This window comes from Onychostoma macrolepis, chromosome 05 (assembly GCF_012432095.1).
Source record: "Onychostoma macrolepis isolate SWU-2019 chromosome 05, ASM1243209v1, whole genome shotgun sequence".
NCBI classification, from domain to species: domain Eukaryota; kingdom Metazoa; phylum Chordata; class Actinopteri; order Cypriniformes; family Cyprinidae; genus Onychostoma; species Onychostoma macrolepis.
The window spans coordinates 7,287,681-7,307,656 of NC_081159.1; the positions used below are offsets into that span (position 1 = coordinate 7,287,681).

A 19,976-nucleotide genomic window follows, 5' to 3' on the forward strand; every position below is an offset into this window, starting at 1 on the left:
GTTCGGTTTTTAATTCAGATCTGAATGAATAAGATGACCAAATCAACTCTTGAGTGTTAAAGCTGTTCTGATGAAGTTGACATTATGTTGATTAGTGATCTGGAGTGGTAAAGTTGGATTTATGTTAGTTTTTTAAGTACTGAGATTAGGGCAGTTCACTTGAGTGGTGAAACTGAGGTGTTTTTAGTTTCATAGTGTCTCCAAATATCACAAGAATGACTGGTGTCGTGGAAGTGTTTATTGAATTCAGCAGGGAGTCCATCTGTGCCTGGTGCTTTATCATTTGAGAGCTGTTTCGTTGAAATTCATTCCTTTTCAAGGCAACGTCAATATTTAATATTTGTTCATTTACTGTTGTGATCCAGGGTGATTTGATAAGTATGAAATGAATATTTGACCAAAGTCATAGAAACCAGTGCATGATTACATCACATTATAAATTCTCAAACAAATGATGTGTCGGTATGTTTTGTTTGTTAGATCATGTGGTATGTGAGGAGGAGTTCAAGTATGCCATGCTGGCCCTCAACTGTGTGTGTCCAGCCACTTCTACACTGGTCACACTCCTGGTGCACACGTCTCGTGGACAGTGAGTACTGATGTGTTTCCTTTTTTCCCTGACACTGATCAAAGAGAAGTGTTTTCTCAAATGCTGTTTATTTTATTGAAGGATTTAATAATGAATAATGGCACCTCACTTAATCTTTCCAATTCTGTGATCCCTAACAATTAATAGTGTCACAAATAATTACTCAGGGCAGATTTGTGAGGAGAGCCGATCAATGCCATTAAACTTCCTGTGATCGTTTCCCAGAGGAAGACTGACAATGCATTCACCTGAACTCGCTGAAATTTGTTTTATAAAGAAAACTCTCAAAAAATCTCACAATAACAGTAATATCACATTTGTTGAAACAAGGTTTGGAGTGTCATTTTTGTGCTTGTGTTTGACCTGCCTGCTTGGGGTTTCAGGGAGGGACAGATGTCTCCAGAACAGTGGCAGAGGACATATGGCCGTTGCTCTGGGAATGAAGTTTACCACATTCGTCTGATGGACAGCAAGTTCTTTGGCGAATATGATGGGAAGAGTTTTACTTATGCCTCCTTCCATGCACATAAAAAGTGAGTGATTGTGGAACCCTCCTTAAAAAAAAAAGCCCCTGCTGTTGTTATTACTGTTGCCACTTTGCACACCACTGTTTTCATTTTACACCATTTTTAATGGTAATTTTAAATCACATTCCCTATATACACTACTGTTCAAATGTTTGGGGTGGGTAAGATTTTTTAAAATGTTTTTTTAAGTCTCTTATGCTGACCAAAGCTGCATTTATTTGATAAAATATACAGTACAAACTGTAATATTGTAAAATATATTCTATTTGAATGTATTTTGAAATGTGATTTATTCCTGTGACGCAAAGCTGAATTTTCAGCATCATTACTCCAGTCTAAAGGTGTGACATGATCCTTCGTGTGAAATCATAATGCTCAGGAAAAATTTCTTATCAATGTTAAAAAAAAAAAAAAACAGTTGTTACTTTTTCCTCAGAATTCTTTAAATAGAAAATTCAAAAGAACAGCATTTAGTGGAAATAGAAATCTTTTCTTAAAATGTAAAAGGCTTTACTGTCGCTTTTGATCAATTTAATACATCCCTGCGTAACATAAGTATTAATGTCTTAAAAAGAAATTTACTGACCCTATACTTTTAAACAGTAGTGTATACAGTATATCAGGTAATTCACACTGTATTGGTCACTTTGTTCAGCCTATTATGGCTTAATCTAATTTACATTATAATGGTCATTTGCACTTTATTACCATGTGTTCTTCATTTGCATCATAATGTTTTTATTCACATGATATATTACTAAATGCATTTCACTTGTACTCTACAGAATGACAAAGATGAATATATTGTATTTAAGATCCTCCAAGCAGTATCAGGGTGTAGATCCTGTAAACACTGCAACTGCACTTTTCTCTCTTAAACACCAAGTTAAACACCCCAAAATCATCTGTCTCTTAGGTATGGCGTCTGCCTAATCGGCACAAAGAGAGAAGAAAATAAGAGCATACTTCTGAACCCCGGCCCTCGCCACATCATGTCTGCCACAGACACCTGCTACTACATCAACATCACTAAAGAGGAGAACTCTGCCTTCATCTTCAAACAGGAGGAGAAGCACAGCAAAGGGCTGTCGGCCACCGGCGTGTATGACGCCCCCTCTCGTCTCCCGGTGCAGAGCATCATCGCAAGCATGGGTGAGGGAACAGATAGTAGTGTCTACCTGATGAAGTGATGTAACTAACAGAATTCTTCAAACTTTGAATCATCAGCCTAATGAGTTTCTTGAAAGCTGCACTGTGTAATTTCTGTGCCGCTAGCAGCACCAAGTGGAAATCCGAAAATAATGACTGATTTAAACTTTAGTGGTGTTGTTATTGTTACATAACAGCCTAAACAAATGAAGCACAAGTTTTAATTTGTTTACATCAGTGCAGCCGCAGGGTTGGTTTCCATATGGATGCCATATGCCAGTTAGTGGTATGAGAGTAACATTCAGAAACAACATTGTCAGGGTGAATTTATCAAAATAAAGAAGTTTCAAGTCATGCTCATGATAAAATATACTTTCTTTCATTGTTTTTCCTTTGTTGAAGTTGATCAGTCTACTTCATATGGTAAGTCTGAGCATGAGACAGTTAAATCATAAGACATCATTAGTGGATGTCTGTGTAAATGTTAACATTTACAGAAACCTCTCTCTCCCGTTCATTCCTGTTACTTTGAGGAACTCAAAAGCTCAAGGCTTTTGTCCTGCAAGCTTTTTACCTAGAAAACAAAGTTGTTTTTTTTCCTCGATTGGCTTGGAAACTGTTTTTGCATGTATAAAATATCCCTGGCCTACTCTCTACTGTAATTATTTATATGTATGAGGAATTAGTTCATTATGTTTCTTCACTGATTTGTTTTCACAACTGCTCTTAACATTTTGCAAAGGAACAATTTTCTGCATAACAGTAGAATTTCCCTTCAACATTTTGTAATTAAACCTCACGGTGCTTTTGATTTTGGTTGCAAGGCACTGATTTGAAATGTGCAAATCAGTCTTCATTCATAAAAAGCAGTAAATCAGGGTTGAGGTCAACTTCAGCGCGTTTAAGAAATATTGTGCTGTAATTAAATATTTATACCATCTACTGTATACGTAGGCTAATTTTCCTAGTAAGTCACACAAGATTTTTCATTTTATTCATTGTGCTGATGGAAATGAACTGGAATTGACCTAAATCCTGAGTCATCAAAAATTGATGTTCATAATGCAGTATTTCTTTGGCCGCTTTCATTGCACTGAAAATAGCACAAAAGCAATTGACATTTCAAATCAGACAACAGTTTTTAGATCGTTTCATCGGTGGACACATCAGTTTCCTCACACCACACTTTCCCAAAGCTCGCCCAAAGAGGAAAACCTCAACTCTCATGGCTCATTTGTTTTGCATTACAGGAACTGTGGCCATTGACCTGCAGAACCCAGATCCCCCGGCTGACAGCAGTAAACTGGCCCTGCCCACAGAGAACGGAGCTGGGAGTCGTAGACCCAGCATTGCCCCTGTGCTTGAGATCGCTGATTCCTCTGCAATCCTGCCTTGTGATCTTCTCAGTGACCCCTCAGAAGATGAGACCAACCAATCGGACGAGGAAGGAGCACCAGCCTTAGAGTAAATACCATTTTAAAAGTACAAAACCGATGTGATTTCTCAGGGAAAGCGTGATAGAATCGAATGTGGATAGCTGTGCTACTACTTTCCTAAGCAACACATTTTTTAACTGGAAGACAATACAGTGATAAATAAAATATTCAAGTACAGCACCAGTAAAACCTTGTACACTTACACTACTGTTCAAAGTTTGGGGTCGCTAAGATATTTTTTTAAAGTTAAAGGTCTCTTCTGCTCACCAAGGGGAAAAAAAGAACCATTATTACAATTTAAAATGCCTGTTTTCAGTTTGAATGCATTTAAAATGTAATTTATTCCTGTGATGGCAAAGTTGAATTTTCAGCAGCCACTACAGTCTTCAGTGTCACATGATCCTTCAGAAATCATTCCGATTTCCTGCGTAAGAAACATTTATTATTATCAGTGTTAAAAACAGTTGTGCTTCTTAATGTTGTGGAAACTGTTATACATTTTTTCATGATTCTTTGATGAAAAGAAAATGATAAAGAACAGCATTTAAGTCAAATTCAAATTTTATCACGTTAGAAATGACACTTCTGATCAATTCAATGCATCTTTGCTGAACAAAACTTAATTTTTTTTATCTTACCTCTATGACTTCTAGTTATTTCTTAACGGTGCGTTCTCTCTAGTGTGATTGTTGAATTACATTTTATAGCTTTCAGGAAGATCAGATGAACCTTAAACATATTAGCTGCTATCAGCCTTTCAGCGGTCATGCTGCAGAATAATTACAGCGTTTGCTTATGTCAGTCATAGCCGGAGGAGACGTGGACTCATTCTCTCTCTCTCTCACACACACACACACTCTCTCTCTATTGATAAAGAGGAAATCTCTTACAGAACAGCACTGAGTCGTTCTATTTTCTAATGCTTTCTCTGGTGAGCAGAGTGAATTGGTGTAGAAACCTTGCTCTGCTGTACTGAGCTGCTGAATCTTCAGTACTCTCACAGTGCCATCTACTGATCATTTGCATGCAATCATGCAATGCTTTCAAAAATAAACCCTTTGTAGACTGATTTATGTCAGTCAAGGGTTAATGTGCTGTATATGCATTAAATAGAAACATTCATTCTAATTAATACTCATACTTGTTGCATTTTATATCCTTCTGCTTTTTCAAGGTGTATTAAAGGCTATCCTCCAAACTCCCCTTACATTGGAAGCTCCCCAACTCTTTGTCACCTTTTGCAACAAAAGGCGCCATTTTGTTGCCTACGACTTGACAAGGTGAATGTATAACTCTTAATTCACCCTTAAACACTGAAAGCGATTCAGCTTAATCCATTGCTGTGGCATAGTTTGATGAAAGAGAAATTGTGAAGTTTTTACTGACTTGTGTAATGCTAGTATATTTTTAAATAAATCATTACGTTTAAATTTACATTTTTAAACACATCATGCATTTTAGCAATAAATACATAAAAGCACAAAGAAATGGGTGTCGTCATATTTCAGGCCACTGTTCATTTTACATAAATACATTTCACACACTATATTTATTTGAACTTACTTTTCATTATGCTTATATTTACTGAATGTATGATGACTTCATGATGTTTTCAATGTAATGATATATTGATGTTGTCCACTGTATTTAATTTTTTATAGCATGTATTTCAATTCATATTTCCTGAGGTTTTTCATTTTGTGGCATATTGTGGTATTTTCATTTTATATTAAAAAATATGTATTCCATGCATTATTTATTTATTGCAACATTCTATGATGCATTTAAGAACATTTGTGTATGTGTGTGTGTGTGTTTACATATAATGCCTTCATACATTTAGAGCTGATATCTGTATCATTTATTTCAGTCCATTAAACATTCTACTTGTTTTTGATTGCAGGGTTGTCGGCACAATAGCTTTGAAGATGCCAAGGCATATGGTTTCAAAAACAAGTTGATTATCGTTTCTGCTGAGACAGCAGGAAATGGCCTGTACAACTTCATAGTGCCGCTGCGTGCCTATTACCGACCCCGGAAGGAGCTGAATCCTATTGTACTGCTACTGGATAATCCGTGAGCGAGCTGCCTCATCAGTTTTTCAATACATGTTACTGGTCTTAGAGATGACTTTAGACTTTGAAAGCAAGTCGAAAGCGTTGCTTAACCCGACTTTACCACTTAAAAATACTTCCAGGCATATTTGCATAAAAAACAAATCTCTCTTCACATTCTGTCATGCATTAGATGGAAATCCTTATGTATTATATTTCTCTCTAATGCTAAATGCTTTCAAAAGTGTTGTTCATTATGCTCCACATATTCTTCCTTTCAGTAATGCAAAATAGTGTACACAGTTGTCGTCACATTGTAGAATCTTCCTCAGAGTTTCCATGGCAACTCTGAGATGTCAAAATCCTTTTTGCAATTACCTGCTTATGCATTTTACACAAGCTTTTACCCTGAGAATAAATTTTTATAAGGTTGCGTGCCAGTGCCAAACCTATAAGAACTTTAAAACTGCAGCTGTGAGTGGATTAGCATTGTCAAACTGCTCTTCTCCTCCATTTCCAGGCCTGATAATCATTTTCTTGAAGCCATCTGCTGTTTCCCTATGGTGTACTACATGGCTGGTACCATTGACAAGTAGGTCTTTAAACATTTCAGTGCACATACACAACCCGAAATGGGTTTTAGTCTGGTCTGAATGGTCCATTTGTGCTGGTTTCTCTCATAGTTTGGATAACCTGCTGCAGTGTGGCATCATCTACGCTGATAACCTGGTGGTGGTGGATAAGGAGAGCACAATGAGTGCAGAGGAAGACTACATGGCAGATGCTAAAACCATAGTCAATGTGCAGACCATGTTCAGGTACGTTGTATCCTCTTACAGCAAATTGGTTGTATTTGTTTTCAAGCTGATGTCTTTCTCTACATTAGCTGGGTACTAATTACTTCATTTTCGTCTTTTTTCTCCTGTTGTTGTGTCCTCTACTAGGTTGTTTCCTAGTCTCAGCATAATCACTGAGCTAACCCATCCTTCTAATATGAGATTCATGCAGTTTCGTGCCAAAGACTGCTACTCCCTGGCTCTCTCCAAACTCGAAAAGGTGTCATATCTTAACAACCACACCATTCCACTTGATCTCTAGGTCCAAAAGTCTGAGATGTTTTGATTGTTTAGAATTTATTATTTCAGTTATTGTAAATTATATTGATGATAACAGTGTATGTAAAGTTGAATAAAAAATTATAATGAATTTGAGAATGATTCAAGCCCCATGGAGTGGAAGTGTTCAGCAAGAAATCCAATAATAATTTATAATCATTCTTCCTTGCAAGTAAACAATTTAACTACTTTAACCAGTCCTAACATTAACATCCTACATTTCAGACTTTTCTATGATATGAAATAATTTCACTTGAATACTACAAATTTATTATGACTTGATGCATTAGGAATCTTTCTGAGTGATTCTTAAGTATGGTGAATTTGTGATGATTGCATGCTTCAAATGGCTGTAATTGGCTGAAAAAACTGAAACTGGGATAATACTGCATCAGAAATTGCCAGCAGGTCTCAAAATCTCAAATCATCAGCGGTGGAAAGAGCCATCAATCTTTTGTTGTGATCTTTTTCCCTTTTCTCCAGATAGAGAGAGATAAGGGCTCTAATCTGGCATTCATGTTCCGCCTCCCATTCGCTGCAGGCAGAGTGTTCAGTATAAGTATGCTGGATACTCTCCTTTACCAGGTGGGTAATAGATCAGATGCAACTTCTGCTAATCCTCTTCCAAGATATGAAAAATTTTGCGCCACCTTGTGGCACTATGATATCTTTGAATATATATACACTACAGTTCAAAACATTTGGGGGTTAGTAAGTTTTTATTTTTATAGAATTGAATGCTTTTGTTCAGCAAGGACAAATTAAATAGATCAAAAGTGACAAAACATGTATAATGTTACAAACGATTTCTATTTAAAATGCTGTTTTTAACATTTATAATAATACATACATTTCTTGAGCACAAAATCAGCCTATTAGTGTGATTTCTGAAGGATTATGTGACACTATTAAATACAGCCTTGAGGAGAATAAGAAACCTCAAAGTGGTAAAACTTTTTTTTTTCAAAGAATCCTGAAAAAAATGCATCACAGCTTGCATAACAGCACAACGGTTTTTAACACTGATAATAATAAATGTTTCATAAGTAAAAAAAAAAGCTTATCAACCCCAAACTTGTGAACAGTAGTGTATGTATGTATATGGCTTTTTTTTTTTTTTTTCAAAAGGAGGTCTTCAAAAGGAGGGCTGCTTTTAATTGAAAATTACAGTATTTGACAATCAAAAATATGTTAAAGATAAACTCAAGTTCAGCTTGTAATAAGTGTGTGTGTGTGTGTGTGTGTGTAATGCATTTTATTTTTGTTTCTCCACACATTTGATGCTCAAAACTAAAGGCAGATTTTCACCTTTCTCTGCAGTAGATAGAACCAGAGTACCATGAGTGGCATTTGCAGTAGACTGTGATCCTACTTTGCTCCCCTCATGATTCTCTGTGGAGTCTTTATTGATTGTCTGAGGTCTGGAGATCATCTGTGTGCTTTCTGGGGACCGTGTCTGTGTTTATGTAGTTTCTGTTTATCCTCTAGTCTTTTGTGAAGGACTATATGATTCTGATTGCAAGACTCCTGCTCGGTCTAGACACCACCCCGGGCTCTGGCTACCTCTGTGCTGTAAGTGTAATCACAAACAAAAGTGCTCCCACACACCCTCAGCAGCCAGTATGTCTGGCATCATTGTGTGCCATTATTTTGCATACATTATGCAAGCCATTGTTTCAGTTAAAATACATAAAGCTGGTTATTTGACCTTGTCCACCCTCAAATCTGTTGCTGCTGTCAGCGGAGTTAAGATGAGACAGATGGTGTAAAAATATCATCATGTTTTAAAGGCAGAGTTGTGTGTGATATGATGGGCGATTCTTATAAAAACTCATTTTTTGACAGTTTCATTTTCTTTATTCAAAATTATTAATATTTAATAGATATAAAAAAACAATACATAATTACTCATTATTACTAGTTGTAGTAGTTTAGTTGAGTAAAATATGGCCTGAATGTTTCTTAATGATCTTCACCCTTCACTTTTGAAACAGATGAAGGTAACGGAAGAGGACTTATGGATCCGGACATACGGAAGACTATTCCAGAAGCTGTGCTCATCCAGTGCAGAAATTCCCATTGGGATATACCGCACTGAATCTCACATTTTCTCCTCCTCAGAGGTAAGACGAGATAAAGAGGAAGAGATCAGAGAGTTCAGACACGGCTGAATGCACTCATTTTAAAGGGTTCATCCAGCTCCAGATGCTTGCACAGCAGATACGATCTGTAACTGTTCCTTTACTTAATCTTGTGCAGTGTTCAAGATTTACAGCTTTATTTTGGTCTGTATCATGGCTTTGCTGGCTGCCTTATTAGCTGTGTTGATTAGCTAATCATTTCTCATCTCATTCACATCTATTGCTTGTTCCAGTTTAAGGAGGTTTGCAAGCAGGTAAGAATACTTCACCCCATTTCTCAACTACATTGTTATATGTTAATGGCATTGTGCTGTGTTTCAGCTGTTTATTTTCTGTCCAACATCCATAACTTTCACTCACTCATTACATGCTGCTGTAATTTAATAAATACTATGTTAATAAAAGAACATAGTTATTTAAATGATTTAGTAATGAAAGTATTTTTTTCACTCAATGTTTTTATTCTGCTGCCAAGGGTCCCCAAATATGACAATTACTTTCTAAAATATAAACATAGCTGTGTATTTTTATGAATAAATATCCATTTATACTCTGTGTAAAAAATATTAGTGTAACATTGAACTGTTATTTCCCAAATTAAATAATTGTCTTTTTATTGTAACTGTACTAAAGCTACATCAAACATTTAAAACTGTTGTTATCAAAATTTGTAATAATTATTATTATTATCTGGAACATATTTATTTTTAGGAAAAGCTATCATCATCTGAAATTTACACTACCTTTAAAAAGTTAGTTGTTGGTAATATTTGTTAATGTTTAGTAATGCATTTAGTAAAAATGGTAATATTGTGAAATATTATTACAATTTAAAATAATTATTTTTTCTATTTTAATATATATATACAGTATATTTTTTAAATGTAATTTATTCCTGAGATGTAAATCTAAATTTTCAGCAGGCATTACTCCAGTCTTCAGTGTCACATGATCCTTAAGAAGCATTCTAATATGCTAATTTGGTGCCCAAGAAAAACATATTATTAGTAGTAGTAGTAGTATCAATTTAGAAAACAGTTGTGCTGCTTAATATTTTTGTGGAAACCGTGATGCATTTTTTTCAGGGTTATTTGCTGAATAGAATGTTCAAAAGAACGGCATTTATTTGAAATAGAAATCTTTTCTAACATAAATATCTTTACTGACACTTCATATCAATTGAATGCATCCTTGCTGAATAAAAGTATTAATTTCTTTAAAAAAAAAAAAAAAAATCTTACTGACCCCAAACTTTAGAACGGCCTTAAATGTAGACAAGGCTAATGGCATCCTATCAGTAGATGAATTAGAGCCAGCTAAAAATATATGTGTAATTACTTAGTGCTGCTTTCCAGAGTAAAGTTGTTCAGCTGCTAATAATCTGGTACAAAAAGGTAACACAGAATGACTTCAACCGACAGACAATGAAAATATCGGCGTGCCACTTAAACACTGTTAACCTACTGACAACCTGTTTCCATGCTGAGCAGTCTCAGGTGTCTGTGGAGGACTGTGAGGACCCGCGGGACCGCAGGGAATCCTGGAAAGAGAAAACCGCCCACAGAAACTCCACAGGGAGCGACCAATCAGAGCACCCACTCCTGCGGAAGAAGAGCATGCAGTGGGCGAGACGGCTGAGCAGAAAAAACACCAAACCGCCCAGTCGAGCTGAACGCATCAATCAACAGCGCCTAAACCTGTACCAGCGCTCAGAGAGGCAGGAACTGTCAGAGCTGGTGAAAAACCGCATGAAGCACTTAGGGCTGCCCACTGTGGGATACGGTAAGTTCGACAAGGGGAAGTGATGATTTCTAATTGAGCCTACGAAAATACTGAAGGTACAGAACCCTTTGCATTGATGTCTTTTTGATATAGTGCATTATTATAAATGTATTATGCTGGAGATCTGTTTTCACAGTGTTTCTCTGTGTAAATCATATAATAGCGTCCCCTCGTGCCCCCTGCATCAATCATTATTCATCTGAAACGTCCTTTATCGGGTGTCACAGGAAATGACAGATTAAAGAGAAATAAAATATAGATTACATGCTGCCATGTAAAACATTCCATAAGGGAATATTATTATTGTTTCTTTATCTAAAGGACAACTATTTGTTTTTCTAAGATCTACACTGGGGTCCAAAGGTACTTATATTATGCATTATTTTCTAGTTCTAAACCATCTTTACATCCAAATTATGAAGCTGACATACTGTTTTGAGTAGAATCACATTTTTAATGATTATCTTAAATTGTTCAAGCTGCATGAACTCCTCAAGTTTGGGTCAAAGCTAATGATCATGTTCTCCAATATGATCTGAGTTGATACAAACAACACCTTGAACTCCAGAGGAAGCAAGAACATCTGACCTTCTGTATGAAGAGTCACATAATCACAAATGTATTTACTTAATATGATTAGTGACCCAGAATCTTACATTTTATCTTAATTTTGTATCATGCTATTTGTTGTTTTATTTTATTGATTTTTTTTTATTTAGCAATATCCCAAAACGTATTTCCAGAGATAAACAAAGATTTCTCAATAATCTCAAACCTTTGGAATTCACTGTATATCGTTGATATTCTTAAGAAACATTTCCTGGATTATAGCAGGTGGGTTTTATAGTGTTAAAATGAATATATGTGACCCTGGACCACAAAACCAGTCTTAAGTCGCTGGGGTAAATTTGTAGCAATAGCCAAAAATACATTGTATGGGTCAAAATGATCCATTTTTCTTTTATGCCAAAAATCATTAGGATATTAAGTAAAGATCATGTTCCATGAAGATATTTTGTAAATTTCTTACTGTAAATATATCAAAACTTCATTTTTGATTAGTAATATGCATTGCTAAGAACTTCATTTGGACAACTTTAAAGGTGATTTTCTCAATATTTTGATTTTTTTTGCACCCTCAGATTCCAGATTTTCAAATAGTTGTATCTCGGCCAAATATTGTACATACATCAATGGAAAGCTTATTTATGCAACTTTCAGACGATGTATAAATCTCAATTTCGAAAAATTGATACTTAAGACTGGTTCTGTGGTCCAGGGTCACATATTATATTGACCTCTGTTGTTGGCTTTCCTGTAGCTCAAATAGTAGAGCATGGCGCTAGCAACGCCAAGATCATGGGTTCGATTCCCAGGGAAAGCAAGAGCTAATCAAATGTAAAAACTGTAACTTGAATGCAATGTAAGTCGCTTTGGATAAAAGCGTCTGATAAATGTAAATGTTTTGTGTGCCCTGCATTGTTGTTTATTCTATTCACTTTTCTAGAAACTTTACTCACTTTCTATCCTCCATGTTGCAAAAAATCATTCTCTAATTTTTCACTTGTCAACCCTGAGAAATACTGTTGAAAACAGAAGATGAAGTGTATTTTTCATGTTAAAACCACTTCCTATCTCATCTTACGCAGATATTTATGCACTTTATCTTTAAAAATTAGATGTAAACCTGTTTTTACTGTTATTAATGACATTTTAAATAACTATAACAAATATAAACCTTAGCAGTCATAATAGTGTAAAGTATTTTGAGAATGTTTTTTGCATGGTAAACTTTTCCAGATCTTTCTCTTTAAAAAGTGCTGCTTTCTCTGCTGCTTGCTTGACATTTTCTTTCTTATCTCTTTCCACTTTGGCCTTTTCCCCACATGCTGTAGAGGACGTAGCTAATTTAACCGCAAGTGATGTGATGAACCGAGTAAATCTAGGATATTTGCAAGGTAAATCCACCCAACATCACTGTTCATGTAGTATAGGATCAAAGTATCAAGTCACTGGAGTAATGAGCTGAATGAAACCTGATGTTCTGGAGACGGATGTCAATAGGAAACTCCACTGCTCGGTTTGTCCAGTGACATTCATTAGAATGGCATCCGCAGTCTGTGTTTAATAGGATAAGCACTGAAAGCCAAAGGAAAACACTTTGTGGCGTTTTAAAGTAATAGTTCACCCAAAATTGAATATTTGCTCAAATCTGGTCTGAATCGGGAGTGAAATATGCACAGATTACAAAGGAAAACAGTCCAAAATAGTTCTAAACAAATATGTCAGTGGATTTTGTTATGAGAGGACAACAGAGGATGGACTTTTTTACTGGAGAAAGTGTTATTATGGATTATGGACTAATATATTGGCCAGAAGCACTGGTATAAAACGATGGATTTCTCCAAATCTGTTCTGATGAATAAACAAACTCATCTATATCTTTGATGGCCTGAGGGTGAGTACATTTTTATTTGTGGGTAAACTATTCCTTTAACAGGCCTTTATTAATTTATTTTCTTTCACATTGAAAATTCTGTGTGATTTAAATTGTATATTTTTTCAAATGTACCTAATTCTTACATTTTTTTTCCTGGCTGACAGTTTTGTCTAAAGTCTGCTGCCTGCAGTTCTCCTTTTGCAACATTCTTTCCGGATGGCATCATCATTAGGCTAGTCTACATCCCATGAGCCTTCCTCTTATCTTATTAAGAACAGACCACAGGAAACTGCTGGCCATTGACATTATAATGACGCTGGACAAAAAGAGAATGATTTACTTATCTGTAAAGACAACTGATATCATCATAATCGAATTTGCATTTATGTATAATTCATTATTACACAGCTCACTGGAATACTTGATTCTGATTGGTCAACTGCAGTATTCACCAGTCTTATATAATGACCATGAAGTTATTTAACCTAATGTTGTCCCATTTGAGTCACTTCAACTCAAATTAATATTTCACATCCTTTTTTTTTTTTAAAAATAGCTGTGTAATAATCGTTATAATGCACAGTCAGCCAGTCATTATTGCAAAATAAAAACCTTCAGCTTTTTGATCATCCTGTCAGGATTTGTTTCGCAGTGATGACTGTATCTTATTCCATACTTGTACTGTACATAAATGCAAAAAGTAAAGAAAATGTATAGCATTTTACAATGAATTAAATACAATCATGGATAAAGTCTACAAGTTTATTCTGCACAGGCTATGTGGGTGTAATATACAGTATATGCAGACTTTGTATTTTTTACATAGCCACTTTTTTTTTTTTTATGTTAATGTAGTATTTATTTAATATAATTTATTCAATGTTTCTGTTTTTCATACCTAATCAGCAGTATCACACCTAAGATTTTGTCTCATTATGTTTGCTAATCATGCTCCTGAACAACAATGTCATTTGACAGTAGTGCTGACCTATTTCTGAAATAATGAAGTCTTATGTTATAGTTAAATTAGTGATGTAGTTGTCTTTTTCTCCTCTGGTACGAACTGAAGAGGGTACTTACATGACAGAGGGTACTGCAGGTACTCACTGGCATCTGAGCATTGATATAAGACATGATGAGTGAGGGCTTTTGATTCCAGGATGTTTGGACAGAGTGGAGTAGAAAGCATTCAGTCTTTGTCGGAAGGGTCCATCTAGAGCAGGTATTTAGGTTACACTTGCAAGTCTGCTTGTACTGATTTACAGCTTTTTTAAATTCTTTTTAACGGGGTGATACTGGGAGAAGTATTTGGGCTTCCCATTGGTTTAATTGGTTAATTAGCATTTGGCTATTGACTCCTCCCAATCCCACACTACTAATGTTTTTTGCTTCACTCTGATTGGTCGAGCCTTGGCTTGGTGGGCCTGACAGATCCTCTAAGCATGCTTATATCTGTGTGTGTCGGTCTTACTGTTTGCTGACTTTGGGCTGTGTGTTGGCATGGCAACGAGCAACTTTTATTGGGTCAGCTGTGGTTATGATGCAGAAGAGGGATGGATGGATTGATTGAGAGACTGAATGCGTGGGTGGATGCGGACCCTGTCTGCATGCGTCCGCGCATGGGGAGCGCTTGCGGTTGCATGGGCGTTCCGTAAATGCAGCCATGCCCTGTCAGTAACGGTTAGCCCTTCTCTCTCTTTTACCTGGCCTGGCGCTATAAGTGGCTCAAACAGGTGGGTTTGGAGAAGCAGAGGCACTTTGTCCCAGTCTTGAGTCCCTTATTACCAGACCTGCAAAGGTTCACACTTCTCAGTCATTTACAAGCAGGTAAAATACAACAAAGCCTCAGAAACCCAGCCAACAAAATCCAAACACAGTGGGGTTACACAACAACTGCCTTCCATATATTTTGGACATTTTGATTTAATATATTTTCCAATTTTGATATTTTTTGGCTATTCTGACTCAAGCATAGTTTTATTTGTAGTAGGAACAGAGATAAATGTTACGGATAATTTCTCAGAATGAATGTTTTGGATTATTAAGAACTGATATGGGTTAAGTATGATAGTGATACTGTGTTTTGTTTCTCTTGCAGATGAAATGAATGATAATCAGAACACGTTGTCATATGTGCTGATAAACCCTCCTCCGGACACCATTCTAGAGCTCAATGACATTGTGTAAGTGGCATATATTAAAGTTGAAGTGTGCAGTTTTACTATGCTACTTAATTTGTGCTATTTATTTAGTATGGCATAAGATGCTATTTATAGTGCAAATAGTATCAAATACTGTACATACAATATAAAACGGTTTGCAATTATGAAAACACATTCATGAGCTAAACATGTTGCCAGCCCGTCCAATCAATGTGAGTTTTACACCAATTATAGGCCTATGAAATATCTATTTTGATATTTCATGTCTCTCTTGTTTAACACACCAGATTCATATCATCAGCTCGTTAGAAGAGAGCTCCATGAATGACCTGTGTTCCGACTGACATGGTCCCTACACATTCATTGCTCCCTACTCCCTGAGCACGGGAAATCAGCAAAAGTTTTCTTCATTTAAGAACACTCATTTGCACTACACCACTACTTGCAGCGTCTTCACATACAGCCTTACTACAGAAGTGCAAAGGGTTATTTAAGGGCATTTCTTCAACTAGGGGCACTTTTAGCCTTGTGAAGTTGAATAAAAAAAAAACTTGTTCAAAAGTCATGTAACAGTCTCATAAGTTTAAATAATTTGTCTAGTTTTAAGGTCTGTAAGAGGACAAACTTAGATTACAAGAGAAATTGTTAATATTTTACATTTTTCCAACCTGCAATGAACAAATGTCATTTCCACCACATCCCAATATACAGCTGTTATTTTAAAATAGAATAACTTATGCCACTAAAGAATTGTCTAAGATCATTCTTCTAACTAGTTTTACCAGTTTTTCCACAATGTACAATAATTATACATTTGTCAATGAGATAAATTAACTGCCCTAAGGACCAAATGCTGAACTGTACACCTGTCACACTCTGAAATGTAATATTGGTTTGGGTAAGAGCTTATTAGAAAATAAATAACTTGAATTTTTATATTAAGTAGAGCATGATCTCATAAATTGTGGATACATTTTTAATGTGTGATGAGAACTTTCAATATTTTTAAAAATGTGTGGTGATGGAAATGACAATGAATTAACATGAATGTAGAGAAACAGCAGAGATATTTATTAGAAAAAGTCTTAAAACTCATCACACTCATTAAACTCAATTCACAAAGTCATTAAACATATCAGTTGTACTTTGTAACCATAAATGTCATTTCCACCACAGAGGCAGTGTGGTGGAAATGACTGTGGTGGAAATGACATTTTTTTGTGAAAAAAATGGAAGATATCTTCAATGATTAGCTTTGAATTAATACTTAGCATTTCATGTATGCAAAATACACTTATTTAACTTAACATTTTTAGCTTTTTAAAAACACCCTTGAAGGTACAGTATGCTTGGAAATGACGTAGAATAAATATATTAACTAATCAAGCAATATTTACCTTTATTTTTGTTCCATTTGTTGTTGATGAAAATTTAAATTTCCTCCATGTCCAACATGTGCTCTGATGTCACTGAACATTTCCATAGAAACCACCTAAACAATCTTTCACACAAACTTTTTGAAGGGACATTACAGTGTTGTGGTGGAAATGACACCAATACTGTGCGACAGCTATATTTTGTATAAAAAGTATAGTATTTAATGTGAGACCACTATAAATATTAATGTATTTTAATTATTTTACTAGTGCTTAATTCAGGTACATTAATAGTTAAGTCATATTTTTAAACTGTATTTTCACTGTTGAAGTTTAAAAGTCTGGGTGTGCGACAAGGAGAAAACAGTGATTTTGACACCTATAAGGAGGTTGAAAAGTATGAAAAAATCATAATAGGAAGGTAGTAAAAAGTTTTAAAGGTGGTTTTATTGTTAGTTTGACAAAGAAAGAGTAATTTGTCCAAAATTATATGTATTTTTAAAAATAAGACCAAAGAACATCAAAGTGCCCATAGTTTAAGAATCACCCTTAACCGTAATCCTGAGATTTGCATAGTACGCACTTTAATGCCCTTTGAATGGAACACATGCTCCTTTTGAACTAGAATCATGGCAGAATATCCTGCGATGTCCACCTCGCAGGGCACTTATGGTTGAATGGAACAAACCTCTGAAGCGATAAGAGAAAGACACAAAATGTGCAGAGCAGGGTGTCATGAGTACCTGGATTAAGAACTGCTGTCTAAAATGATTTGTGATGAGAACAAGATGAATGTGACTGACAAACAAACTGAAGCTCAGATCAGTCACGTTAGTTTTGTCTGACTCAACCAGAAAGTGATGGGTAGAGTGTAAATTGCCTTTGGCAGCAAGACAGCATTTGCACTAAAATAGTCAATCCATCTTCAGCATTTTTTCCGTTATATTACCTTCTGGCTCAACCAATGGCATGCATTTGGAGGTGGGAATACCCCGCTATTAACTACAATATTTGTTAATAAACTCCTAGTTCGCTGCTTATTAATAGTTAGTAAGGTAGCTGTTAAGTTTAGGAATGGGGATTAAAGGCCTTTCCACACGGAGCGCGATGCGAAAAAGCGACAGTAGCCCCTCACTGCAGAACAAAAGATCCAGGGGGCGGGGTTGGATCATAGACTGTAAAAGGGTTGGATCCACATCCAGGGGGTGGAGATTGGTAGGTTTAGGGGTGGGGATGGGTGGGTTTAGGGATCAGGGGGTGGAGACTGGTAGGTTTAGGTAAGTGTAAGGTGGGAGGAGTTGGATCTAGATCCAACCACACCCCCTGGATCTTGTGTTCTGCAGTGAGGACCATCTCAAAAGCGAGGCAAATCGCCCTCGAATGTTGCTTTCACACTGAGCACCAAACGAAATTATGTTCGCCTTCTGCTAATTCACGCCTGCACGCTAGGTGGTGCCGACCAACAATGCATTTTTTCTTCATGTAGCTTATGTATAAATAACTTTGTTTCTTCATCAGAAACACAAAATATCCATAATGCTTACAAGAATACACCTGAAATCATTAGAGGTACAATTAGCATGTAATTATTAACGTTTTTGCTCAAAACACACTTTAAATCATCATCGAGTGCTTGTAATAACTTGATTGTGATCTAAAATTAATTTTGATTCTATAATAGGCAGACATGTTTGTAGCCTATGTTTTATACCTGCTTGTCATGTCATAAACATCCTTTATTGGAAAAAAAAATAATAATACCATAAGCTGCATAAAAAAAAACATATACAGAAAATCTATCTTCATAATTATAGGTCTATTTGCTTTCATGTGTGGAAAAATGTTTCTCTTTTTTTATGTAGCCTACGGAAGGGCAAGAGAGATGATTTGCATGATTGACAGGTCTAGAGTGAACGAGCTCTGACTCATGAGCACTTGCGCTCGTGGAAGATAATGGACAGTGCTCTTCAGATCACATAATTCAGTGGAGAATTTATAGAAATGTTATTCTGTATAAAGAACATGTGAGAATAGTCTGTTCTTAAATACCAGCAATAACAAGAAATCAGCATTCTTTCTTGCGGAAAAAGTCCTCTACTTCGGTGTTTTTACGCTCGTGCTATAAGTTTTCTGAGCTTTTAGCGCCACCGCGTCGACCTTTTGGGTAGCAGCAGTTGCTCTGGCCAAGTAATGTAATGCTCAAATATTATTGGACGGCCCATGTTTTCGCTTTGCGAAACTTAAAAGATTCGTCGGACTGGACGAAAGAAAAGAAAAAAAAAAACATTCGCATTTTCGGTGCGCGAATGTTCGCGGTCTATGTGGAGGCATCCATAGGAAGCTGTTGTTTTATTCCAGCGCGTCATCGCGTCCGAAATTCGTTTCGCTTTTTCGCGCTCAGTGTGGAAAGGCCTTAAAGGGATAGTTCACCCAAAAATGAAAATTCTGTTGTAGTAGTTCCAAACCTGTATGAATTTCTTTGTTCTGCTGAACACAAAGGAAGATATTTTGAAGAAAGTTTGTAACCAGGCTGTTCTGGGGCACCATTGACTTCCATAGTAGGAAAAAAAATACTATGGAAGTCAATGGTGCCCCAGAACTGCTCTGTTTCCCACATTCTTCAGAATATCTTCCTTTGTGTTCAGCAGAACAAAGACATTCATACAGGTCTGTAACTACTTGAGGGTGAATAAATGACAGAATTTTCATTTTTGGGTGAACTATCCCTTTAAGGGATCTAAAATATGGTCATGCAGAATAAGGCAATAATAAGTGCTTTATAAGTACTAATAAACAGCCTATATGCTAGTAATATGCATGCAATTTATAATAGTAATAGTGAGAATTGGTCCTTAAAGGCTAATTCACACTGCACAGACAAACACATTTGTTGGGTTTTGTTGGATCAGTGTGTTACCCCTGTGTGCGTCTGTTGCCATTGGTCAGAGTTTCTTTTCACCCAACTGAACATGTTTACGTTTGTTATTGTCTGTTGGGGCAGCGTGAACATGACATATTTTTTTCATAAAATTCTAAATGCAATGGCCAACTTGTTTGTTAGCATTTGTCTGTGCGGTGTGAATTGGCCTTAAAGGGGTCATTGGATGCCCATTTCCCACAAGTTGGTTTGATTTTTTTTTGGGGTCTTCATGAAATGTCTGTAACATCCTTTGGTTAAAACACCGCTGGTGATATAAAACAACAC

General features: G+C 36.1%; 1 protein-coding gene across 16 annotated transcripts in view; it reads left to right on the forward strand.

Annotated features, from left to right (window-relative positions):
* kcnt1b (potassium sodium-activated channel subfamily T member 1b) overlaps positions 1–19,976 on the forward strand; it is a 127,989-nt gene that overhangs the window by 105,153 nt on the left and 2,860 nt on the right. For 7 of the 16 annotated variants that reach the window (XM_058775381.1, XM_058775383.1, XM_058775384.1 and 4 more), the window contains 16 exons: positions 481–589; positions 973–1,122; positions 2,033–2,268; positions 3,516–3,729; positions 4,876–4,981; positions 5,605–5,777; positions 6,276–6,347; positions 6,439–6,573; positions 6,700–6,811; positions 7,354–7,455; positions 8,359–8,442; positions 8,865–8,993; positions 9,245–9,265; positions 10,502–10,793; positions 12,689–12,751; positions 15,332–15,416. In XM_058775381.1, the coding sequence (XP_058631364.1) occupies positions 481–589; positions 973–1,122; positions 2,033–2,268; positions 3,516–3,729; positions 4,876–4,981; positions 5,605–5,777; positions 6,276–6,347; positions 6,439–6,573; positions 6,700–6,811; positions 7,354–7,455; positions 8,359–8,442; positions 8,865–8,993; positions 9,245–9,265; positions 10,502–10,793; positions 12,689–12,751; positions 15,332–15,416 (2,083 nt within the window). Of the gene's footprint in view, positions 1–480; positions 590–972; positions 1,123–2,032; positions 2,269–3,515; positions 3,730–4,875; positions 4,982–5,604; positions 5,778–6,275; positions 6,348–6,438; positions 6,574–6,699; positions 6,812–7,353; positions 7,456–8,358; positions 8,443–8,864; positions 8,994–9,244; positions 9,266–10,501; positions 10,794–12,688; positions 12,752–14,302; positions 15,417–19,976 lie in introns of those variants that run through there. The other 9 variants (XM_058775382.1, XM_058775390.1, XR_009271281.1 and 6 more) reach the window with 8 other exon arrangements.